The sequence below is a fragment of the Vulpes vulpes genome, chromosome 13 (genome assembly GCF_048418805.1).
Source record: "Vulpes vulpes isolate BD-2025 chromosome 13, VulVul3, whole genome shotgun sequence".
Classification (NCBI taxonomy): Eukaryota; Metazoa; Chordata; class Mammalia; order Carnivora; family Canidae; genus Vulpes; species Vulpes vulpes.
Window position 1 is genome coordinate 85,055,564 of NC_132792.1, and position 26,882 is coordinate 85,082,445.

Consider the following 26,882-nt stretch of genomic DNA (forward strand, 5'->3'; position numbering starts at 1 on the left):
CTAACCTCAGAGACTTTTAATTTGAAACTGCTCTTTTAAGTTAAAAATAGACCTGCCCTACGACCCAGGGATTTACCCCAAAGATTCAGATGCAATGATCCCGATGTTTATAGCAGCAATGTCCACAATAGCCAAACTGTGGAAGGAGCCTCAGTGTCCATCGAAAGATGAATGGATAAAGAAGATGTGGTCTATGTATACAATGCAATATTACTCAGCCATTAGAAATGACAAATACCCACCATTTGCTTCAACGTGGATGGAACTGGAGGATATTATGCTGAGTGAAGTAAGTCAATCGGAGAAGGACAAACAGTGTATGTTCTCATTCATTTGGGGAATATAAACAATAGTGAAAGGGAATATAAGGGAAGGGAGAAGAAATGTGTGGGAAATATCAGAAAGGGAGACAGAACATAAAGACTCCTAACTCGGGGAAACGAACTAGGGGTGGTGGAAGGGGAGGAGGGGGGGAGGTGGGGGGGAATGGTTGATGGGCACTGAGGGGGGCACTTGACAGGATGAGCACTGGGTGTTATTCTGTATGTTGGTAAATTGAACACCAATAAAAAATAAATTTATTTAAAAAAAAAGAAATTGCTCTTTTAAATAATAAGATTGCAAATTCTCAAAAGAACCATGAACAGCTAAGAAGTAGTTTTTGAAATGACTTAAAATCTCAAGCCAAATTTCTTTATGAATTATTTGCAGTATATTTTCTCTCTCAATTCGTCTCCCCCCACCCCCCATTCTTTCCTGTAGTAGAACTACCCATCAGACTTGGGTATTGGACAATAGGCATACTGATCCCCATTAGAAACTTTTTCTTTTTTTTTTTCTTTAAATTCAATTAACATAAAATGTATTATTAGTTCTGGTAGAGGTCAGTGATTCATTAGTCTTCTATAAAACCTAGTGCTCCTTACAGAAGCTGCTTTTTCTTTCTTTCTTTTTTTAGAAGCTGCTTTTTCTGTGGTAGTTTCATTTTTCATACTACACTGGTTTTGAAAAATGGACTTGTGCTCTTTATTTTCTTTTACTTTCCGACTGCGGCCATGTGTGACTAGTCACTCCTAACAGAGCTGCACTTTCTGTTTAAGGGGGAAGCATCCATTGAAACTGAACTTCTAAACATACATACCTTTAGTTTGTCAAATTTATCATCTACATCTTGTAACCAAGACATGAACTGTCTTGCATTAAAGCGATCCCTCACAGAAGTTTTACTGTCATCAGACTGAAAGAGAACATTAAAAATAGTTGAATACTGTACAATGTAATAACCAACCCACTTTAAAACCTATGTGCCATTATAATTTTTGTGGTGTAATGGAATGATGGAAAAAGGATAAAAATATAATTTTTTTATGTCTATGACATTCTTATTAAAGTATAATTGATTTCATATCTCATTTTAGTGTTAATTTTTACCATATGTAGGGAGAAAAAGTGTTAAGGTGGGATACAGGCCAACAGGACCAATATTTTGGAATGGTCATAAAGAAATTCCATATCAACTCTTAGGAATATCAGTTTTGGAATTAAGACAGGCTGTATTCAAATGCCAGCTTTGTATCTTATTATGCAATCTTGAACTAATTATTTACTTATGCAATCTTGAACTAATTATTTACTCTCTCAATTTTCTATTCTGTAAAATGCGGTGAATACCTCTTTTAATCTTGTTTTGAGAATTAAGCCTCTGAAGTCCTCATCAGAATGCTTGGGCATACAAGTAGCATTCACTCCAATAAATATCTGCTGTAATTACTACTACTATTATCACCCATGCCATCAAAGTGCCATCCAGGCCATCAGGCAGATGCTCAAAATTTTAGCTGTTCTCATTTCCTTCGTTACTCTATAATTGAATGAAGCTTTAAAAGATCTCAAGATATTGCATTGTCTAGTCCAGTATTTAGTAACATAAACTATTCATTTCCATTATAAAGAACCATTCATTTTTTTCCCTTAAATTCTTTAAAGCTGGGAATTATGTAAACTCCCTCAGTGGCTTTTCCAGAGTTTATTTCCTCACAGTCAAATAGTTCTTAAGATCCAATTATCATTATTATTATTTTTAGATAGTGTGCATGTGAGTGGGGGGAGGGGCAGAGGGAGAAAATCTTGAGCAGGCTCCATGCCCAGTGCACAAAGCAATGCAGGGCTCCATATCATGGCCTTGAGATCATGACCTGAACTGAAATCAAGAGTCGAATGTTCAACCAATTAAGCTACCCAGGTGTTCCCCCAATTATTATTCTTAATAGCCTTTTCAAATATCTCTGAATACTTTCATTTGGATAAAACAGTTGGTGACTTAAGGTTTGAAATCTACTGATCTAGTTTAATCTTTTTTTTTTTTTAAACAGGAGAAAAATAAAGCCCAGAGAGAACTAAGTAATTTTCTCTGTAACATACCCTGTGTTCTTTGTGTTTCTAGTTTGTCTGACTTAAAATAGCATTTCCTAGTATTTCTGTGTGGTAATCCTTCACTGTCCATGCTTATGCTCTTTATTTTAATCATTATTATCTCTCTTATAACCAATGAATTTCATTCTAGTTTGTGAAGCACAAAAAATTCTGACAACTGCTATGTCCGGTTTTGAATTCATATAATTTATATGTGGCAGTAAACTTTATTCAAGACATAGCTACAGTTTTTTTTTTTTTTTTTCACAAGTGTGTTTATTTATTCTACCAATATCCAAGATCAAAACAAAAAAAGCCTGGTCCTGTTTTTAGCACCGCCACAGTCTAGAGGTTCAATCTGCCTGTAGCGTTTTCCAGCTTACAGTTGCTTTCCAGTTACTTCAAGGTACAAACATTCACTTTAGAAACAAATTACATGTTATGTTAAAGGTCACTATCCTAAACACATAATGGTTTTGTAAATATTAGCTTTTTATAACATAAGGCTAATGTATAAGAGGATTTTAGAAAAAAAGATCTGGTGATCTAGATTCTGTAAGAATTGCTTTTCTCTTTTGAGTTTTACTGACTGCTAAATTCAAATGTTTTCCATGGAAGTAGATTACAAAAACACTACAAAAATGTTTAGGAACATTTCAACTGAATTAGTGGCACTTTACCTGAGCATCCAGTGGCACACTGTACACTTCTGCGTCCAGTAAAACAGTGCACGCGCTAAATGGCAGTGTTTGATTTGCCAATGTTCTTGCAGCTCTGTAATGAACTCGTAGAACTTCCTGTTCATTGGATACAATGAGTTTTTCCTAGTTGAACCAAGAATGAAAAAAAAAAAAAAACCCATAATTCCTCAATCACTTGTTTTTCAAACAAAATAACTTAAAATGTACTAAAGAATCTGAATCTCAGAGAATTCAGAATATTTTTTCTTTTTTTTTTTAATATTTTATTTATTTGAGAGAGAAAGAGTGAGCATGAGCGGGGGAGGAGCAGAGGGAGACAGGAGAAACAGACTCCTGGCTGAGCAGGGACCCCAATGTGGGGCTCCATCCCAGGACCCTGAGATCATGACCTGAGCAGAAGGCAGACATTAAACCAACTGAGCCACCCAGGCACTCCTCAGAAGTTTTTTCTAAAAGTGTTCTAAAAGTATAAGTAAATGTTCTCTTTCCAAAAGTGGCAGACTCTTCTAAAAAATTATCTTTTAAAGTGTACAAATGGTGGCTTTTAGTATATTCACCAAGATGTTCAACCATCACCACTAATTTCAGAACATTTTCATCACCCCAAGAAGAAACTTTGCATTGAATCACCAGTTATACCCCATATACCTCCTCTTCCCCTGGCAACCACTACTTTACTTTTTGTTTCTATGATTCCTACTCTAAATATTTTCTTACAAATGGATCCATAGAACATGTGGTATTTTGTTCTTCATGTCACATGGTTTCAAGGTTCATCTGTGTTGGAGTGTGTATCAGTACTTCATTCCTTTTCTAGCTGAGTAATATTCCATTGTGTAAATATACCACATTTTATTTATCTGTTCATCAGTTGATGGTCTTTTGGGTTGTTCCTAGCTTTGTGCTATCATGAATAATGCTGCTATGAACATTCATACTCAAGTTTTTGGATACATATTTTCTGTTTCTCTTAGGCAAATAACTAGGAGGGGAGGTACTAGGTCATATGGTAGTTCTACGTTTAACCTGGTAAGAAACTGCCAAATTGTTAATAGCAGTTGTATCATTTGACATTTCCACCAGCAATGTATGAGAGCTTCAATTTTTTCACATTCTTGCCAACACTTACTATCTTTTAATTATAGCTTTCTAATGGGTGTGAAGTGCCTTCACTGTGGTGGCAGCTTCTGTTTTATAATGAATATTTTCATAGAAACAAACACTACTTTGATGCTGATTTTTAAATCTCTGACAATCATAGTACAATCCTGCCTTAAAATGTGTTAACCAGGATATAAAACTTCCAATTATGTTATATGAAAGTCACCCTATCATAAAATTAATGTAATGATCTAGGCAATCCTCTGCATTTAGCAGCCTGGGAATTCCCTAGGGTGTAGCTAAGATACCAACCCATCGTGATACTGGTTACAGACTTGTGCCATCATGTGGTAACTGTCTTCTTCAGCTTCAACATGAATGAGGACAACCCTGGGACCTGTGGCTGATTAGAACTTCAAGGACAGAGGTAGTGAGACCAGGAATCTTTCCATTATAAATGTCCATTGTTTTGCTGGTTCTGTCTGGCAGGTTGGGCTGAGAGAATATTAGGGATGTGGTAGGTCTTCTTCCAACCATGTTCCCTATTCTCTCTTGACTTGAGAATTTTGTCTTTCCCCTATTGGAGCATGCAGGTCTCTTTATATCCAAATATGTATTACTGCAGAGTATTTATAATTTAGTGAAAACACAAATAAACAAAGTCCTATTTAATATTTTAAATTTTATGTGACAAATGATACTCAAAAGAGAAAACATAAGTGTAATACTTATGATTTATTAAGTATAATTTAAGGTGGGACTTTAACTGATAGAATATAAAAAAAAAACCTGATCAGATAGATACTAAGAAAAAAACAGCTAGAAGAAAAGCTTTCCCAAAAGACTGGTCATAGTAGTATAAGATTAAGAGCAATCACCAAAAATTCCTTAACACTATATGAGAAAGAAATATATTATTTGCAGTCAGACCCCCTCCCCTAAAATAACTGACAGAGGTATCCTGCTTAAAATGACAGCCTAAATATTCTACTTCAGGTCATCCAGTATAGTATTCAAGTACTGTCATCATTTTCAAAGGGAAAAATGATCCTAGAACAGAGGTTCTTGATCTGGGGTCCTAACATTCCCAAGAAGCCCATGGATAGACTGGGGAGAGGGTCATCTGTTAATCTGTTAACTTGGATGAGAAAATTCTTTTTTTTTTTTTTTGGATGGGAAAAATTCTATATTTTTACTAACCTCCAACTGGCCATTTCTTTCAATTATGAATGTAAGCCACAAGCAACACTAATATCAGAAGTATCTGCAACTCTGCCAACCATAGGAATCACAAATATTTTCAATTCATATTATAATTGTTGCAGATACTGCCCCCAAATGGTATCATTGTTTGCTGTCACATAAGTCAGGCATTTAAAACTGTTGGTTAATATATGAAAGCATGGGAGTCATCTTTACTCTTTGTTAAAGTTCTGAAAAATTGCACAGTTCAAGTGAGAATTCTTTTTTTTTTTTTAATTTTTATTTATTTATTTATGATAGTCACACAGGGAGAGAGAGAGAGAGAGAGAGAGAGGCAGAGACACAGGCAGAGGGAGAAGCGGGCTCCACGCACCGGGAGCCTGACGTGGGATTTGATCCTGGGTCTCCAGGATCGTGCCCTGGGCCAAAGGCAGGCGCCAAACCGCTGCGCCACCCAGGGATCCCTCAAGTGAGAATTCTTAACTGTTTGTTAGGCAGCATGGCTTTTGTTACATGTATAGATGAATAGGTGAACATATGTTACCAGGTGGCTTCAACCATGCCTAATGGTTGAAACAGCTACTGATGTGTGTTATCTGATCTAACTTTTTTTTTTTAAAGATTTATTTATTATTTATCTATTTATCTATTTATTCATTCATTCACTCATGAGAGACACAGAAGAGAGAGAGGCAGAGACATAGGCAGAGGGAGAAGCAGGCTCCATGCAGGGAGCCTGATGTGGGACTCGATCCCAGGTCTCCAGGATCACATCCTGGACTGAAGGCAAGTGCTAAACCGCTGAGCCACCCGGGCTGCCCTATGGCCTAACTTCTTGAGAACAAACCTCTCACTGACATAGGTTATGCACAATGTTATAAGTTCTGTATTAGTGCTTCTTTCATTTCTCTTTGAAATCCTATAAATTTGTTTTATTATTTGAAAGCATAATTCTGAGAAAAGGTTTTATATTTACCAGATTGTAACAAGAGTCTCATGGCAACAAAGAAAGTTAAAAGCCTCTGCCCTAGCCAATCAGTTATGTATGAATCAAAGAAATAGCATACTTAGCACACTTTTGTTTTTATGAGTGTGTGTATATATGTATGTACACACACAACACTTCTATGAAGAAAGATCATAGCTCATATGAAGTTTTAGAAGTCCCTGACCCTCCCAAAAGACAAAGAAGGTTTTAGATTTTTGTCAATCCAAGGGAAATGACTTTTATGATTTCTATAAATAGATAGGTTTTCTCATTTTATTCTATGCCAAGACTACGAAAGCAGACATGTAAGGACCAATAAGCACAGCTTTGGTAGGTGTTCTGTACTAAAGTAGCTGGCAACAAACAACAATTCCAAAACTTGGAAATCCAACTGTTTAACTAGAAATTCCCTTCTTTAGCTTCACAAATTCAGCAAATGATAAGCAATTAGAGATTTTTATATGTTAAAAATAAAAACATGAACTATAACATAGGGGCAGCTACCCTAAAACAGGCTTAAAAAGTCCCTATCTAACTGCATAGGTACAAGATAACAAAATCAAATCTCCCTGAATGGTTCTCAATAAGGAAAATCCCCTAAGAAAATTATATATGTATATGATATATAATATGACATAGGTCATTATAATCTATTATTAAAATACAGTAATTTGTAGCATAAATTTAAACACTTCTCACCCTTTCAATACTGTGTTGCAAACGTAGTTTCATTCTTACAACTTCCTGTTGCCGAAAAAGTTCTTTAAGTGGATCTGATAGTGAAGGTGGCGGTGTGATCTAATTAAAAAAAAAAAAAAGAATTAAAAAAAATAGTAGGTTAATTTGCAACAATGGGCTACTCCTAATTTTCAGTTTTAAATTTAAGTAACCTGTACACCCAACATGGGGCTCGAAATCACGACCTTGAGATCAAGAGTCAGACGCTCTTCTGATTGAGCCAGCTGAGTGAATGGGTTATTCTTTAAAAATTAAACATTTTAGTGCATCACTTAATGAAAACATAAATTCTGATGTTCTCTGAATTAGATAATACAGTAGGAATTATACAACTGATTGTTACTTCTTAATTTCAATGGTCTAAAACACAGTAGAGCATACTGGTAAACTTAGATGTTTTAATTCTGAGGCTACAGCATATTTCAAAGAGCAATTTAGAAGGGCTAAAGATTAAGGAAGTTCCTTACTACAGAGACATATTTTAGAGCATCAATAAGAGACAGCTCATATATAAGGAACAAGGGGTCACAAAAACACAAAAATATCAAGCAAACTGTTCTAAAGGTTATAGCAGTCTGAGTCTTAGTATAGTAAGCATGAAATCTCTTTGTAGACAGGATAAAAATCAAATGTTAAAGTGCTGAGTTTTACAGTCACTGAATTAAGTCTTTTATAAAAAGATGGAATTATCCTTTAATAGAATTGTGGTTTTCAAAATTCTTTATTACAGGTGATAACCCATTTTTGTTTAGCCATACTCCAAAAATCTTATGCTTAGTTCATCTCTAACTTGATTATTACAGTAGAGTGCTTTCTGGTAGATGCTGGAGGTTAAGGAAGCAGACACCATCTACACACTGCTGCTCTACAGTTAATATAAAGAGACATCTGTGATCCCTTAATATTCTCCCTCTACTCCTTGGAGTAGCTATATTCCTCCCTATACCCCAACTAGCTTCTAACTATTGTCAGCACATTGGTGCAAAGTAAGGTATCTTGGTATGTTTTGGCACCATAAAATAATTTAGTTGACTCTTTTGATTCTTCAGAAGGTGGGACAAGCAGATTCTATGTGCTTCTTGACGTGGTGCTAAAGGAATTATATATCATATATGAAAAGCTCTAGCCAAAGAATCAAACCTGGATCTAATCAGGACTCTATACTTATTTTTTTAAAAAAATATTTTCTTTATTTATTCATGAGAGAGAGAGAGAGAGAGGTGCAGAGACACAGGCAGGAGGAGAAGCAGGCTCTATGCAGGGAGCCCGACATGGGACTCGATCCTGCGTCTCCAGGATCATGCCCTGGGTGAAGGCAGTGCTAAACCGCTGAGCTACCCGGGCTGCCCAGGACTCTATACTTATAATCAGTAAATAGTTTACAGGAATTACATGGGATTGAAAAGTATATTAAATAACATCACAAGGATTCACTCAGTCGAATCAATGTGGAAAATTCTATAGGCAGATTATTTTTCAGGCCTATAACTGCAATAATATAATTGTTCGATTTCTGTGCCTTATAAATGTTAACAAGAGTAACAGTGAAGTTTAGTGCTACTATCTTAAAGTTTTCCAAAAATAAAAAAAAAAAATAAAGTTTTCCAAAAATCATAGAGGCCTCCTTTATGCAACCCAGATGAAGAGTATCTACTCTTTTGAGCCTGGGGTGTCAGAGAATGCTTCTTGGAGAGGGTAATGCCTTGAAGGTACATCTTAAAGGAAGAGCCAGAATCATGGGTTAAGAGAAATGAATTGTGGGGGGACAAAAGGGGGGAAGAAGAATGAGGAGATAATTCCCAGATGAGAGGATGGCATGATCAAGTGCACAAAACAAAGAGACAGTATGGTGCCTGGAGACAACCACAAGCTGAATTCCCAGGACATCAACTTTGAGGGAAAGAATGGTGGGACATGAAGATGGAGAGATCAGAAATAAAGTAATAAAGTTTTTCTTTCTTTCTTTCTTTTTCTTCTTCTTCTTTTTGATTAGCTTTCTTAAAGTATGTTCCACAAAACACTGGGCCCGTAAAGAGGACTTGCAGGAAATGATTCCACAAACAAGTCAGTCTGGGAAACACGGTACATAAGTACTCATTAGGTGTCTCACAATTAATGAATTCAACTTAATGGTTCTGTGAAATCCTGCAGTGAAGAAACCTATTTACTTTTAGATTAACGGTGTTTCATTTTTCAAATGTATTGACCATAAACCCTCCCCACTCTGCCCCACCAATCCCCATGTATTTAATCTGTCCACATGCTGTGGAACAGATACTAAGCTAACACACTGGTAGGGTAAATTTTGTATTTGGTGGGGAACCACTGAAAGATCTTACAGCTAGCTCACTGCTGTGTCTGCAGAATAGGTATTACAAGGACAAGATTTCAGGTAAGAAATTAAAGCAGCAAATCACTGTGACACTGGTGAGAGAAGGAGGCAGGAATGGAACGGAAAGGGCCTAAAAATATGGCAATTAAGGATAAAAGAGAGGGAAAAGCTGAGGAGGACTTGCAGGTCCTTTAGCCTGAGGATCAAATGGCTGGTAAGAGGTACCCCATGAGGGGAGATGGGGGAGGGGATAGGAGGAAAGAGAAATAGGGTCTTGGGTGAGTTCAGTGCAGACATGTTAAGTTTGTGAAGCTCGTGGACATCCAAGTGGAACTATCCATTTAGCAAGAAAGGTGAGAGAGGTTTGGGTAGCATACATAAACTTGGAAATTTTCAACATCTATCAATGTATAGAGAGATGGTAAAATCACCAAAAAGGAATATATGGAGACTTTCCCTTTCCTGATTTCCCAATCTAACTTTAAGTAAATCACGTTTGGAGATTTTGTCTTTTAAGATCTGTGAGTCCCAGGAGTCTCTAAAATATAAAATCTCTTGATAGCTTCTCTCGGATGTTCTTTCTTGTCATCCACTCTTAGAATCCCCCAAAGGGGCTGTGTGTGCTGGTACTTGGGACCACAGTAGATAGTAGAATGTGACAAATCTTTTTCTTTTATATCCCCCCTGTTCATTTGCCTTTTGGGAACTTGACCTACAGCTTTATTTTTCTTCCTTTGATTTCCTCTGGAAAAACAGCAGCATTCTGGTTAAATTATGAGAAAAATATTTGCTAGAACAACAAACATTTAAATTGACTTTGGAGATGTTTCACTATATTTCTAACAGGTTCTATAAATAGATCATATAAATGTGGATAGATTAATTCAATAAAGTGACAATTAGCTGATAGAAGAAACAAATGTATAAAATCATATTGGAAACAATTAAAAATAATGTAGTGTAAAAGCGATTTTTGTTATTTTGGGTTTTTTTTTTTAAATTTTTATTTATTTATGATAGTCACAGAGAGAGAGAGAGGCAGAGACAAAGGCGGAGGGAGAAGCAGGCTCCATGCACCGGGAGCCTGATATGGGATTCGATCCCGGGTCTCCAGGATCGCGCCCTGGGCCAAAGGCAGGCGCCAAACCGCTGCGCCACCCAGGGATCCCTATTTTGGTTTTTCTTTACATTTTTAAACTAAGTGTTGAACAAATGAGTTTCAGTCCAGTAAATTAAAAAAAAAAACACTGGCTTTTATGAGCAAAATGTGGGGGTTTACAATATTATCTCTAAGAGATACGAATTTTAAAGTTATTTTGAGCTGGACAAAATAATAACCTCTTAAATCTGTTTTCAAGTTTTTAATGGGTTATGGAATATATATATTTTTTAAAATTTATTTTTATGGAATATATTTTTGAAGTAGGGTAGGTATTATTGTTTTACAGATGTGAAAACAAGAAATCAGAGAAGGAATTATTTAAGACCACACAGCTGGTTTATAGCAAAATCCAGACAAACTTATATATACAACCTAGAAATCTATACTGTGCTGTGCATTTCTTTAATAATTCTCATTACAAAAAAACAAAACAAAACAAAAACCCCTACTACACTCAGAAAAAATTCTCGGCTCTACTTATAGCCCTTTCTGAAACAATATTTGATATAACTAAATTCTGATTTAATCAAAGCTGTATCTCCAGAACTGCTGCAAGGGAGCTTAAAGGAATAAGAAAAGGTAATTATAAACACAAGCACACATAACATATATACAGATATGTGTGTCATACTATATCTATCTATCCATCCATCCATCCATCCATCTCAATAAGCAGATAGCACTAAAAAGGCAACCTAATATGGTTTATTAGAATTGTTTTTAGTGAAATAGCTTGTATAAAGTTTAATTTAAATGGGTTCTTCACAGTTTTACCTGTATTTCAAGCCTCTGATACAACATATTTCAGTTAAAATTTCTTACCCTTAAAGGGGAAACAAAGGAAACAAGAAAACTATTAGCTTTCTATTAAGTCACTAACAAATTATTTTGCTTAGAGAATTTGGAAAAATGACAAATTTATTTACAACTCTATTCTTTTTTTTTTTTTAAAGATTTTATTTATTTATTCATGACAGACACAGAAAGAGAGAGATAGAGGGAGAGGCAGAGACACAGGCAGAGGGAGAAGCAGGCTCCATGCCGGGAGCCCGATGTGGGACTCGATCCCTCATCTCCAGGATCACACCCTGGGCCGAAGACCGCGCTAAACCACTAGGCCACCAGGGCTGCCCCAACTCTATTCTTTTAAATGTACTATTATTGCTTATTATTAGTAGAGTAGTATCAAAATCTCAGTCTTGTAAGATTTAAAGGGCACTAGCATCAGATATATTCTGTGGATGTGGGACTAAAGAACAATTTTTCCTCTAATTTTTAAATCTTCTCTGAACTAGGGCTTTGAAAGAACATATACAAAGACGTGATGTGAAACAGTATAGAACAGCCTGAGAAAGCATCATGTACAGTAAATAGGGTAGTAACTACAGCCAAGCCTAAAGAAGTATCGGAGGATCTACAGACAATGAATGAGGACTTTGGTCTATAGGAAATTGGGAATCCCTAAAGATGTTTAGCCATGTAGTTACAGAATCAGATCTGATTTATATATAAGACACCTAGACAGTAAGATGGCTAGATTGACAGAAGAGATGAGAGTCGGATTTATGGCAGCTATTCAGAATGCCTATTTTGCTGGTTTCTGACATCCAGTTAGCACAACGCTTAGCATGTGATTATGAATTATTTGATTATGCAATACTCTGAATATCTGATTATGCAATATTCACATATGTGAGTGAACAGTCTATGGAGCTAATGTGGTCCTTACACAGCAGTGATGAGAGAGAGAAGGGGAAAGGAAGTAAGATGAATGAACATCACTTACTAATGTGATGGGAAGGCCAAGGGGAAGAGGTGGAGGTAGAATTCTGGGTTCCTAGCCTGAGAAATTAGAGAGCAGATAATGACAGTAACTAAATCAGAGAGGGCAAAAAGAGCACTTTTGGGGTAAGATAAATAGGTTTGGCATTGGATCTGATAATTATATGGATATCGTCGGACACTCAGGTGATGTTCAGAAGCAGCTAGAAACAGAGTTATGGAAAGCAGTAGTGTATTTAAAGCTGAAGATAAATTTGAGACTCATTCTATAAGAGATAAATAGTGCCCTAGCCCTGGATCAGATTACGGGCAGATATGTGAACAGTTAACTATGATATCACAGTAAAGGTATGAAGAAGACACAAACAACTCCACTTTGACAAGATTCCACACAGAGGTGACAACATAGCTGGAACAAAGCCATGGAAGACAATAGAAAAGGAAGCCTGGCAAGAACAATACTTCAGGTAGAAGGAACAGCACTAAGTACCAAAAGTAGTAAAGAAGAGATTTCTGTCTAAGAGTAAGTAAGTTAAATATGGCTGAATTATTGGATGAACTCAGAAGTCATAAGAAAATGAAGCTGGAGGGGTAGACTGGGGTCAGATTATAAAATGAATGGCTTTCGTAAGATTAGATGTGGATTTTAAGCTGTAGGCAATGGGAAACCAGCTAATCCCAGCTAAGATATTTAAGTACGGAAACAGTTTTTAAAAATGTTTTTAAAAAGTTTTATTATTATTTAAGCAATCTCTATACCCAACGTGGGGCTTGAACTCATAACCCTGAGATCAAGAGTCACATGTTCTTCTGACCTGAGCCAGCCTGGTGCCCCTTTAAGGCTTTTAAAATGATATGTATTTCAAAACAAAAAAGAATGCTTTTGCAGAAATAGAGTACTAGGAAAAGAAGACAAAGTTGCTGCAATGTTCTAAGTGAGAGATACCGATGAGGGCCCTAAAACAAGGCCCTGGTAGAAGATAGTTTCTGGAGAGAGTTTCAAGGTAGAAGGGTTAGAATGTGGTAACTGATAGGTTACTACTTTGGTGTCATCACTAATAAATAAAGGTTTTTTTCTGAGGGAGTGAGAGATAAATCATTTCTTTTGGTCTGTGAGATTCTGAGGCTGAAGTAGCACATGGTTAGACTCCTTCTTCAGGAATGAAGCACTCATCCCCCCAGCTCCCAGGAATGTTGGAGGCTGAAAGCTCTCACCAGAGTTCCTCTCTAGGAACTGACAATGGGAACACTGGAAAGGAAGACTGGTGTGCCCAAGGTCATGTTCCCTCCTTGGGGGCAGGCTACCTGTGAGAAGGGCCACCCCATACTTCCAGAGCTCCCGTGGGTTCAGCTGAAATGAGTCTGCAATTACACTTCAGCTTGACTTCTTACTCTGCCGAATTCTGGTTCCTTCACACAGTTACAGGTATTGACCCTGAAAGCACTCAGCAGTAAGCCTCCTGATTATAATCTGAGGGCCCAGATTTAGTTCCCGGGGAACTAAACCTATGACAGGTATTTGGAGATCATTTGGGTGATGCTGCCCAGGAAGCACCTACATCCGATTCTGGAGATGACATGACTAGGTGAGAATTTTGGGGAACTAAACTGGCACATGGAAGAGTGCTGAAACCACAGGAACAGGCAAGACCACAATGACAAAAAAGTTGACTGCAGAACTGATTCTTACAGAATTCTGATGCTTAAAGAGTGGGTAGAGGAGTCATTAAAAGAGAGAAAAAAAGATAAAGTCACTGCGACAGGGAAACCAGAAGAGAGTACCATCATGAAACCAAGGAGGGGCAAATTTTATGAACAAGATGGTCACAATGTCAAATGTGACAGAAATCAAGTAGAAAGGAAAAGAGGCATTCAATGAATCTGGCATTACAAGCTCACTGGTGCTGTGTGCTGGTGCATACAACTTAAGGATGAACAGGCAGTGATACAGAGAAAACATAAGGTATAGACTTACTCTTCAAGAGTGCAGTGGTGAAGGAAAGAGATAGGGAGAGCTTGACAAACTGGCACAGTCATGAAATAACATTTTTCTCCCCAGGATGAAGGAGAACCAAGATGCTTAGAGTGGGTGGATAAAGGCTAATGGAGAGAGAAAATTAAAAATACACTAGCTAAGAAGAGGCTCAACAGAGGAAAGTTCCAGAGAAGACTGTTCCTGAAGTACATGTAAATGAGTTATCCTTCAAAGAAATAAAAGTATACCTCCTTTAGGACGAAAGGAAAAACAGGTAAGGACAAAGAAAATAAGGCAGACCAGTGATGATTGTTAAGGTAGCCACTAGCTATGCATGGTTATTGAACACTTACTGAAATGGTAGCTACATTTAGTATGAACTGAGATGTACTTACATACACCAGACTTCCAACACTTAAAAACAAGAATATAACATGTGTCATTCATTAATAATTTCTCTAGTTATTATTTTGAAATAGTATTTTGAATATACTAGGTTAAAGAAATGTTAAAATTTTTACCTGTTTTTTTTTTTTTTTTTTTTTTTTTTTACAATGTGGCTACTAGAAAAATTAAAACTATGTAAGTGACTTGCATTATACTTCTACTGCAAGGCATAGCCGATCAAGTGATGTTACTTACTGTGGGAATGCAAATCTTGCTTAAGGGGTTTCCATCCAAGAGATATGATCCATTAAATGTCACATATTCATCATAATACTGAGGTGCTTGAGGAATAACACTACACAACAATTTGCGCTTTTCTTCAATTTTTTTCCGAATGTGCAAGTATTCGAAATACGGATTTGCTCTCTCTGAACTGTATGGCTGAATCTCATCCAGTTTCAGAGAATCTACAATGGCTGCCAGAGACTGCTGAGTTTTCTCTTTCGCTTGGAGTAAAGAGGGGCTCGCTTGCACAGGCTGAGGCACACGTGACACCTTCCTTTTCCGTGGGTGGTGAATCTGAGGGTCATCTTCTTCAGTCAGTCTTATTCTTCCTCTAGGAGATGAAGATTCATTGTCTTTTTCCGACAACAGTGTACAGCTAGCAAGAATCTGCTTGCTTTGATTTGCCACTGTATTTGCTTTGTTTCTAGTCATCCTTTGAGGGATTTGGTTCTCAGTTTTATCATCTTCAGCATTTTCTTCTAATTCTACTTTACCTAATTGACCATATTTATGCATCTCTGGTTGAGCTGATTGTTGTAAATGGTTTTCCAGACTTGATAAAGTGCTTTGCTGGGATTCTTCATCTTCAATGGAAAGCAAACACTTTTCCCCTTCAGAGCAATGTTTTGGATTATCTTGTTCATTTAGGATTCCTTTTGGCATCCCTGTATTCATTTCACATAAATCAGAATCACATTTATCATTCAAATGAGTTAAGACCAAACTCTCCAGTCTGTTTTCTTTTTCATGTGGAATAACCTGAATATCAGAAGAGCTATTTTCAACCTCATGGCCATTGGAAGACTTATACATTAGTTTGCTAAATGTATACTGCATATTTAACTGGGAAGAGGCATCATTTCCACTAAAGTCTTTTTCTGATGGCAATACAGGCAAAGTACTAGCTTTTTCAAAATTTGGTGATCCTTCTTGAACAGTGTTTTCCGAGTACACTGGGACAAAGGCATCTGTTTTTTGAACATCTGTTAGGATAAAAGTATTTTCCATCTCTTTTGTAGATTCATTATCAGTATCTAAAACAGAATTGATAATTTGAACTGCATTTTTCTGTTGAAAAATACCTGGCTCTTGATTGGCAACATATGACATAGACATAGGTTTAGAAACAGATTCAGCATCTGAAAGTGATTGGCTATGAAAAGAGCAAGGTTGTTGTGAAGGCAGAAAGGACATTGGGTCCTGAGCACAAGAGTTTCCTGGCAGTTCTGTCTGGTGCAGGGATAAAAAGTCAGTGTTCTGTTCTTTCAATATTTTGTTTTCAGAATTACAAAAGCCCTGAACAGAAGAATCTTGATCAGGAGTACTAGAATTTGGGCAGATCAAATCACTGGTGCTTAATGATTCCAGTTTGTCAACGGATACCTCCCATGATTTATTTTGGATCACACCAACCTGATTAGATGGCTCTAAATGCACAGGATTGTCCATTAAAGTGCCCAATGGAGCAGTACTCTTGATAACATTTAGATCAGCTGAAATATATTTGCTGTTTACAGATCTAGTTGGAGAGGCTGCAAAACTGGAATGTATGTTGGACACATTTGAAAGTTCTCTTTCAGGCACATTTGAGGACACCTCAGGTTTGGGAGAAGGACAAATCTCTCTTGGCACAGCTAAGCCAGCTTGACTGCTTTCTTCTGATATGGTTTGGAATTGTTTTGTATGTTCACAAATGACAGATGGCATGCTACATCTTCGAACTTCTACAGTTGGTCTCCCCTCATTTATAACTAATTTAACATCTTCTACAGAAGATGATCGGAGATGGGATGTTGGAAGTCTGCTTGTATATGGTGGTTTAATCCGTTCTGGCAGTTCAGCCAAGCTATCTAATTCCCTTTCATGAAGGGCAGGAGATTTGGCAACTGGCAAAAAAGGTGACTGGGTAAAGGACATTTGGGAATCTGAACCCTCTAACATAAAGTCAGAGTCATACTCAACTGGAGGCCTGGGGGTTGTCACTGTGGTATGGCAGGAATCTTCTGAGCTAGCAACTGAAATCATGGATACGGATCTGGAGCTGAGACCTGGTTTTTCACTTTCTGATCTAGGAGATCTGTTTAAGTTATTATCTGAAACAAAAGATGACTTCCCTAAATTTGTTATATTTTTGGCATCAACAGATTGTGATCTGTTACTTACAGCATCTTTAGATGGTTTCTCCTTGGTGTAAGTTTCAGTCAATTCTGAACTCTTTGACCTAGTAAGTTCTTTATTTTTGGACTCAGCTAGTGCATGCTTTGTTTTTTCTTTATCTTTTACTTTAAGTTCTAAACAATTACGATTTCTCAACCGTTCCTTTTCTTTTTGCTTAATTTTTTCCTTATGTTTTTTGTGCCACTGCTCTATTTCTAAGTCTTTAAGGCTTAGCATTCGTTCAAAACTTGTTTGCATTAAATCATCATTCACTAATCTCTTTTCTTTAGGTCGAGTATCTTTTGATGCTGGTGATGACTTAAGTTTAGGCTTATCTACTTCAGATTTTAGTTTGAGTAAACTATTTAGTTGAATTTTATCCTTATGCTTGTCTCGTTCTTTGTATCTGTCTATATCTTTATCTTTTTTATCTTTTTCTTTTCCATCCGGGGTTTTCAAAGGTTCATCTTTTGTTTTTTCTTTAAGGGATAAAGTTTTCTCATGTTGTGCTTTACAACTGTCTGTTGTACTTGACTTCTTCTCTTCCTGGAAGTATTTGGGATTAGTTACATTTATGCCTTCTTTATCTCTAGATTTTTCCTTTTTATCTACTTCCCTGTCCTTTTCTTTATTTTTACTTTTTTCTGACTTAGTATAGTCACTACTGTCTGCTGCTTTGTTTTTTTTTTCTATCAAGTGCTTTTCTTTGCTTTCTGCTAGATGCCTCTCTTTTTCAGGTTTTTCTTTGTCATGTTTTCTATCCATCTTTTCTCTACTTTTCTCTCTATCGTCATTTTTTTTAACAGTGGTGATGTTTTTTAGCTTCTCACTTTCTTTATGGCACCTCTCTGTGTGATGTGAATACAGCTTGTCTTTTATTTTGTCAACACAGTCACTAAGATCTAACTTGTCTTTCTCTGACTTATGCTCATGTTTGATCTTCTTCTCTTTTTCAGAATTTTTTCTTTCAGTCTTCTCAACATCCTTTTCTTTAGTTTGAAATCGCCTCTCAGATTTTTCCTTACTTTCTTTTATATACTTTTCTTGTTTTTCCATCTCTATTTCCTTTTCCATTGAGTGTAATCCTATAGATTCTTCACTGGCATTTGTTCCTAAAGAACCACATTCTGTTTCTTTTTCTATGGGTATATTTTCTCTTTCTTCTTTTAAATCTTTTATTTTTTCTTCCCTGAAAGATTTCTCACTTTCCTTTTTAATCTTCTCTCGTTCTTCTTTAAAATTCCTCTCTTTTGAAACATGTTTTTCCTTGGTTGATTTATCATCTTTCATGCTTTTTTCCAACTTTGATTTTTTTTCTAATGTTAGGGACTCATGTTCCATGTTTAAAAACAGATCTTCAGTCTCATCACTTTTAAAAAAATTCTCTTTCCAAAATTCTCTATCAAATTCTACACTCCGCTGCAGCTCTTTAGCACTATCTCTATTTTTGTATTTTTCTTTTTCACCTTCAATTTCTTTTTTATGCTTTTCTTTTTCCCTCTCTTTATGTTTCAATTTATGCTTTTTTAATGTTTTGCCCTCTTTATCCATTTTCTTCAGTGTACAATCTGAATTTTCAAATGTTGGACTATGATCTTCATCCTTTACTTTGGCATTTGACTTTTCACCAAATTCTAAGTGGAACTCTTTCTGATGTTTACTTTTTTCTTTATGCTTACAAGCTTTTACACTTGAACTTTCTGGCAAGAATTCAGATTCTGTATTATCATACCGAACAAGATCAGGCTGTAATGACGTTTCAGAACTTCCTGGTGATAAACATGTTTTAGTATGTTCCTGTTTTAGTGGTGTTGACTGCTTTTCACTTAGTCCACAAGAATGTTTAGGAGATTTACCAGTGGAGATATGAAATAAATGTAACGAAGTATCATCTTTTGGGCTAAAAGATTTTCTAAAATTCCCCTCCTCTCTGGTCTTTTCTGAGCAATCTAGTGCAGTATTAATGGTCAAGTTTGTTACTCTGGTATTTTCTTTCCCCTCTTTTTCTTGCTTCAGTTCTTGGTTCTCTTTATTTTTGTTCTGGTTCTTCAATTTTCTTTTGACTTTACCCTTCTGTTTGTGTTCATTTGAAATTCCATATTCTTTTTTGGTTTGTGTATCAGAATTTGATGTTTCAGGGACAGAACATGGAGCAGAAACCTTTTTATTCTGAAGAATTTCTTCATCTGAACTTTCTGAACTTGAATACAAAACTCTAGATGGCTTTTGTTTTTTACTTTTAAATGACTTAGGATAGAAAGCTTTCTCCGGTTTTGTAAATAAACTATTCTTTTCTACTTCAGCTTCATTCTCTTTTCGTAGCTCCTTTCTAAGAATATGTCTATCATCAATCATTTTATTTATTTCTTCATCATCGTCATCTTTGAACTCATATTCATCAAGAGCAGATGGAAGAGGTGCTTTACTGGGAATTATCTGTTTACTTTCACAGATGAGAGAGTCTTTCTCTGTCTCAGAGTCAATATTTTCATCAACACTGGAAGGATTTACAGACCGAGCCTCTTCAGAATCTAGAAGAAGAAGAGAAAATCTGTTGTTGGTCAAGAGAAACTGTCAGGAAAATAAGGCTGAGAGAAAAATATAGCATATAAAGTAACTATTTCAATTCAGAAAGAAAGTTTCAGTATCATGTGAATAATGCAATAAAAATATTTATGAACTCTACTACAGTATTGTGGAAAACCTTTATAAAGAATCTGCTTCATAATGAGATCCCTTGACACTTCTAAAAGCATATAGTATAATGAATTCAGAATTCGTATATCAAAGATACAGGACATATACATTATACATCTATCTATCTATCTATCTATCTATCTATCTATCTATCTAGTGACACATTGGCTGGATACTGTTATACAAAATTTTATATACTGTACCTTTTAAAAAAGATTTTTATTTATTCATAAGAGAGAGAGAGAGAGAGAGAGAGACAGATGCAGAGGGAGAAGCAGGCTCCATGCAGGGAGCCCCATCTGGGACTCGATCCCTGGACCATGGGCTCATGACCTGAGCCAAAGGCAGATACTCAACCGCAGAGCCACCCAGGCATCTCGATGTACATTTTTTTTTTTTTTTCTGGACAAAGAATACTGAAGTAAGATTCACTGATGCAAAAATGATTAAGAACCACTAACTTATAGGGTTTAATTAAGTAAATATCACATAATGTCTTATACATTTAAGAATTTTTCAAAAAGATTTTATTTATCCATGAGAGGCACACAGAGAGAGGCAGAGACATAGGCAGAGGGAGAAGCAGACTCCCCATGGGGAGCCTGATGCGGAACTCGAACCCAGGACCCTGGGATCATGACCTGAGCCAAAGGCAGACGTTCAACCACTGAGCCACCCAGGAACCCCTGTTTCAGAATTTTTTATGAATAAAATCCTAAGTGGTCAAGTGATCCTCATAAAGTAGAAACTTAAATAAAGGTGAATGGTTTCACTTACACAAGACACATAACTGGTAAAAAAAAAAAATTAAAGAAATGCATCCCCCAATTACATAATCAAGATTATAAAAGATAAACTGAATAAATATGTAATTTGAAAGAAGCTCCTATGCTCCTTAATTTTCTTGTCTATAATTTAGATTTGACATTAATACGGACTCTGAGACAATGGGGGAGATAATGAGCTCAACTTCTACACATTTTTAAGTACATTAAAATTAATTTTAAGTACATGAAAGTTTAAGTGCATCCAAGTTGTATAAATGTAGTCAAAACATTACGAGATTCTATTTCATTGTATCTTTTTAAAATATTTTTTATTTTTTAAAAGATTTTATTCATTTATTCATGAGAGACAGAGAAAGAGAGAAAGAGAGAGAGAGAGAGAGAGAGGGACACAGGCAGAGGGAGAAGCAGGCTCCATGCAAGGAGCCCGACGTGGGACTTGATCCTGGGACTTCAGGATCACGCCCTGGGCCAAAGGCAGGCACCAAACCGCTGAGCAACCCAGGGATACCCTAAAAAATTTTATTGTTATCTCTCACCTAACTTGCACTCACATCTCTGAGATCAAGAGTTACATGCTCCACTGACTGAGCCAGCCAGGCACCCCTTATGTCATTTTTAAGAAAAAGATTTTTTTTCTTCCTAGGTTGGCATCTTTTTTTAGCTGAAATGTATCTTGTATACATTGGGCTTCAATCTAAAAAGAAAACCTGGGCTTCTAACTAAAAGCAATGAAAACTGAGGCCTCTGACCAAGGAGGAAACACCAACCTCACTATAAAAATGGTAAGTTTGCTATTAGAATTGTAAATTTAATACATTAAGAATTGTAAATTTAATACATTAAGCTTCCTCTAACTAAAGTGATCTAGCCCCCAAATATTCTCACATAAAAATCCAAATTCCAGAAGCATTTTGGGGTGTAAGACACTGGGCACTGCATAGGAGCCCTGGAGAGATCACAATCTTATTTTTAAAGAGAATTATTCTGATGAGTGAAATGGTTATACTGATAGATGGTATAAAAAGGAACATTTTTAGAATTATAGATGTTGCAAATGCTCCCCATTCCCAGCCATCAATATTGCAATATATAGTATCAAACTACAGAACTTTATGTTGCAAAAAGGAACATCTATTGTGGGAGCACTGTTTATTTTGATCTCTGATTGACTACAAGAATATGTACTTATAAAAAAAAAGAATATGTACTTATATAACAGGTGTTATTTTCTATTGTTAATGCTTTATTTATAATTTGTTCTTCAGAACTTATCTCTATGTGTACTTTTCAAGGACTTTTTATGGTTTATAGCTAAATGATTACTTTTTTTAGAAATTAGGAATGATTTTTTTTTCTTTGATATACCCCACAAAACCTCAGTTCTACACTGAGATTAAGTCTTCAATAAATATTTATTTTGCTCCACCAGGCTCATAGTGTTAGGTGTGTAGGGGGTGACAAGATCAAAAGACAGTCTTGCCTCTTTAACAGTTACACAACTTGTTGGTTGCTAAAAAGGTAACAGGTACTAGGTCGAAAGGGTGCACTTGGGAAAACAGTCTGGTTAGGAAAACTAGAGAAGGAAAGCAGGATTCTCAAATAAGTGGCACTGAAGCTGAGGCATGAAAGATATACAGGGATTCAGGGCATAGAAGTAACTATGACATACACAGATCCAATCACAGCATGTATACCATTTTACATATGTCCTTTTCCCATTGAACAGATCACATTTTCTACTGAAATTAAATCATTACTATTTTTAAAGCCTCATATTACATTGAGTTAATTTGTAATCATTTAAACTGATTCTTCTACTGAAGGGACATTCAGGTTGCTTCTAATTTGATATTCTAGATATCTAATAATGTGGAAAAATTTTTTGTATATGTTACTTGAAAATCAATTTGTGTATGAAAAAAGAAATGAAAAATGCATCAAAAACGTATCTATAGTACTAAACTTTTGCTGGAGGAATTATGGGTGATTTTTATCCTCAAACTTTTCTGTATTTTCCAAATTCCTAGCAAAACAGATTATTTTTATCATCAGAAAAAAAAGTTTTTTAAAAAGATTTTATTTGAGAGAGAGTGAACAAGCAGAGAGCAGGAGTGGAGTTGGGGGGAGACAGAGGAGAAGCAGACTCCCCACTGAGCAGGGAGCCCAACGTGGGGCATGATCCTGAGACTCCAGGATCAAAACCTGAGCCGAAGGCAGCCATTTAAACCAACTGAGTCACCCAGGGACCCTGGGAAAAAAAATTTTTTTAAAGTTCACTAATAGGCAGGCAACCCGGGTGGCTCAGTTAGTTAAGTGTCCAGCTCTTGATCTCAGCTCAGGTCTTGATCTCTGGGTTCTGAGTTTAAGCCATGTGTTGGGCTCCTTGTTGGGTGTGGAGCCTACCAAATATGTATCTAAAAAGTTCATTAATAGGTATAAAATAGCGTCACTGTTTTTTTTTTTTTATTCATGTGGTTCATTTTGCCATGTGTTTGTATTTACTGTTTACTGTCACTTCATAATTTCTTCAGCCTATTTTCTCCTGTTTTTTTTTTGTCTAGGTATATTACTACATTTCTTAAATTACACCACACATATAATCTCACATATGTTTCACTTTTTAAAAAAAAATTAAATTAATTTATTTATTCATGAGAGACACAAAAAGAGAGGCAGAGACACAGGCAGAGGGAGAAGCAGGCTCCATGGAGGAAGCTGGATGTGGGACTTGATCCTGAGACCCCCGGATTACAAACCAAGTCAAAGGCAGACGCTTAACTGCTAGCCACTCAGGCATCCCTATGTTTCACTTATCATACTGCTTATCTTGAATATATACATTCAAGGTTAAATGCAAATTCCAAGGAAATTACACAAATATGTGTACCCTGAGAGATTAAGGTCTGTCATTTATTTGTGTTCCTGATTCATCAACTGAAGGTAATTAAGCAATACTCTCCAATGCAAATATACTTTTCCTATGGATCTTTTTCAAAGACGACTTTTTTAAAAGGGGGAAAAAGTGAAGTTTTAAAGTGAGAAAGTTAGCTTGACACTAATTAATGTCCATGATGAGAATGTGGAATTAGTCCAGTGAAGGACTGTAACCTGGCTGTGGTCACTGAGTTGCACGTGCCTACTGGGCTTGCTCTACTGCCGGTGGTTCTCAGCAGCTGGTGGCAATAACCCTGTGTTGCTCTCGTGAAGCTGGTGAGTCTGATCTCAGCACAGGTACTATATACCTCCATGACATCATTTCAATTGCAGACCAGGCTGGAGATCTCTTTTCTTCCCTAAGTGACCCTAAACCTTTTGATTTACTTTAACAGGAACATAGAGCTGGTCCTGCAATTATAGTGTGATAGTAACTTAAAAAAAATATGTTTTGCCTTTCTTAGGAGAGGACTGCTTACAGTGAGAAAATCACCTCGGCTCTCCAAATCCTCAAATTCTAGTAGTCAAAATGGCATGCCTATAATTATACTGTTATTTTTCCTTTTGTTCCAATCTTTTGGTCTTCAATTATCTAGGTAAGCAATAAATCTGAATTTGCATTTAAATCATTTATCAAATTATTTCTGACAAAAAGTGCCTTTAAAAAATCTTAATGTTTGGGGCACCTGGGTGGCTCAGCTGGTTAAGTGTCTGGTACTTGATTTCGGCTCAGATCATGATCTTGGGGTTCTGAGATCAAGTCCTGTGTTGGGCTCCATGCTGAGCATAAAAGCCTGCTTAAAATTCTCTCCCTCTACCCTTCCCCTGCTCATGCACATGCTATTTTTTTTTTTAAGATTTTATTAAAAAAAAAAAAAAGATTTTATTTTTTCACGAGAGAGAGAGAGAGAGAGGCAGAGACATAGGCAGAGAGAGAAGCAGGCTCCATGCAGGAAGCCAGATATGGGACTCAATACTGGGACTCCAGGATCATGCCCTAGGCCGAAGGCAGACGCTCAACCACTGAGCCACCCAGGCATCCCCCATATACTCTCTCTCTAAATAAAAAAAAATAAAAATTAATGTTTTTTATTTCAAACAATTTTATTTGGGAAACTAGGAAAGAAAAAGAAATATAAAGGTTAAGCAATCATTCAAATATTAAACTTTTCATTAAAACATTTTTCTTTTCCATTAAAAAATGCTAGTAAAAGATTAATTGGTTAAAAACACTTCAATACATTTGAAATTTACTCTTGTACTTCTTAAGGCACTTTTAGATATTTGCAGCAAATATTAGTGACACCTTACACAATAGTTAAATGTTATTTGAGGTCATTATCTTTAGGCTTGACTTTTTTCCTACTGAGGCTACCATACATTTCCATCTTTTTTTGTATTCAAAAGGGTGGCAGCCAAACAGAGCACATGTGACCAATTCAGGGAGATGATAATATATAAAGTAAATCCCTCTTTCAAAATCTTTCCAAAACAACCAGTGTGCATTTGACAAACCAATTACATCTCACAAGCCTAATAAATTCAGGAGAGGCTGCGCCTTTAAAATGGTTTGAATTATATTTACTTTTAGAAAACATATAATTATTCTAATGGATGATGATGATACAAAACTATATACACCATGACCCTAAACTTGAACTTATAGTGAAGTCCAGGTCTCTGCTTTTCCTCTGAGATTCAGATGTCTAACTTGGACACTCTTTGACTCCTTTTAATCATCCTAACTCAAAATTGAGGACATTCAACTCCCTTCTTTCTTTTCCACAGCTGTTTCCTCTTGCTGCTTGAAAGCCACTATTTCCCACTTCTGTAGCATATCAATTAACACATTTACTCCAACTGAAAACCTCAGAGCCATTCTTAAAACATTCTCAATTCCACAACTTCCAGAATTTACTGTTCAAAGTTTTAATCTCTGGACTATCTCTTAAATCCATGTTCTCTCTATTCCCATTACCACTGTCCCAGCTCAGGTTCTCATCATTTCTTGCCTAGATCAGTTATCACCTTAACTAAAATGTGGCCAGCATTATAGGACAGATTATGTCTCTTTTCATCTGAGGGCTTCCTATCTACAACAAAATAAAAATACAAAGATGATGGTATGAGACTTTTCAAAATCCGGAACACTATCTCTACTACCATTTATTCATAACAGCAATTATTATTCCTATTTAAGAGACATGTAAACAGAGTCTGACCCAGTTAAGTAGCTTGTCCAAGGCTACCTCACCCTGAGGAAATGTAGCCCAGGATGCTTTTGTCTGACTTAACAGTATTTTCTACATTGTCTCCCACCTCTCATTTCTTCTTGCTATTTGCATTGGTGATACCAGTATTTTACTCACTCTTCTCCAAATCTACATGCATATTTATATGGATTCTTTTTTTTTTTATGTGGATTCTTATCAGTTTCTTTTTATTATTTCCCAACTACTTAACTAGAAGATATTTTAGATTAGAGGTCAGGGGGAGGAGCACTTCAAGAATTTACATATAGGAAGGACTTGGGGTAGTCACTTGTTATAGGGAAGATGTGAGCAGGGGACGTCTTGAGGCTATGTTTGCATTGGTATTTATGGAGATTACATGTTTATTTGGAATGGTTTCGGAGGAGATACATTTAACTTATCATTTATCCTTTGGGAACATCACTTCCAAAAGGTGTGCATTTTATCTGTTATTTTCATCACTTGGATATGGGAGGTTAAAGATTGCCTGTTTCTCAAAAAAGGCAAGGGGCAAAGGGAAGGCTATCTACTCCACTATATCCTCAATGCATTCCACCTATTCTAAATGAGTGCTTAAATACATGCACACACGTGTGCACGCACACACAAGATTCAGCTTACTATAAACCTACAATAATATATGACTTTATTTTTTAACAGCATCTGCCTAAATCTGTAGCATCCAGAGAATGAAAAACTTGTATTTTGTATTTGTGGGATGGAGCATGGTAGGGATGACAGTGTACTTACTGAGGGAAAAAAATGGCCTATTTAAGGAATTTGAGAGTCCTTTGTAGGACGGTAACCTTCAGCGAGGTAGCTGTAATTTTCTGCTTGTTTTCTATATTATTCAACAAATACATAAATTCATGACTAAGACCTGGGGACTTTCATAATAACATATAGTGAGTGCTTAATAAATGTAGATAAGTATGCAAATAGGGCATTTCAGAATCACATTAAGAAATCAAGTGGGGCTACATATGAT

The 26,882-nt window shown here is 36.3% G+C and overlaps 1 protein-coding gene across 9 annotated transcripts in view; it reads right to left on the bottom strand.

Moving 5' to 3' along the window:
- Positions 1-26,882, bottom strand: part of ANKRD12 (ankyrin repeat domain 12) — a 125,302-nt gene that overhangs the window by 4,620 nt on the left and 93,800 nt on the right. For all 9 annotated transcript variants that reach the window (XM_026005945.2, XM_026005946.2, XM_072734892.1 and 6 more), the window contains 4 exons: positions 15,037-19,754; positions 7,105-7,203; positions 3,093-3,236; positions 1,142-1,237 (listed from right to left, as the gene is read on the bottom strand). In XM_026005945.2, the coding sequence (XP_025861730.2) occupies positions 1,142-1,237; positions 3,093-3,236; positions 7,105-7,203; positions 15,037-19,754 (5,057 nt within the window). The remainder of the gene's footprint in view (positions 1-1,141; positions 1,238-3,092; positions 3,237-7,104; positions 7,204-15,036; positions 19,755-26,882) is intronic.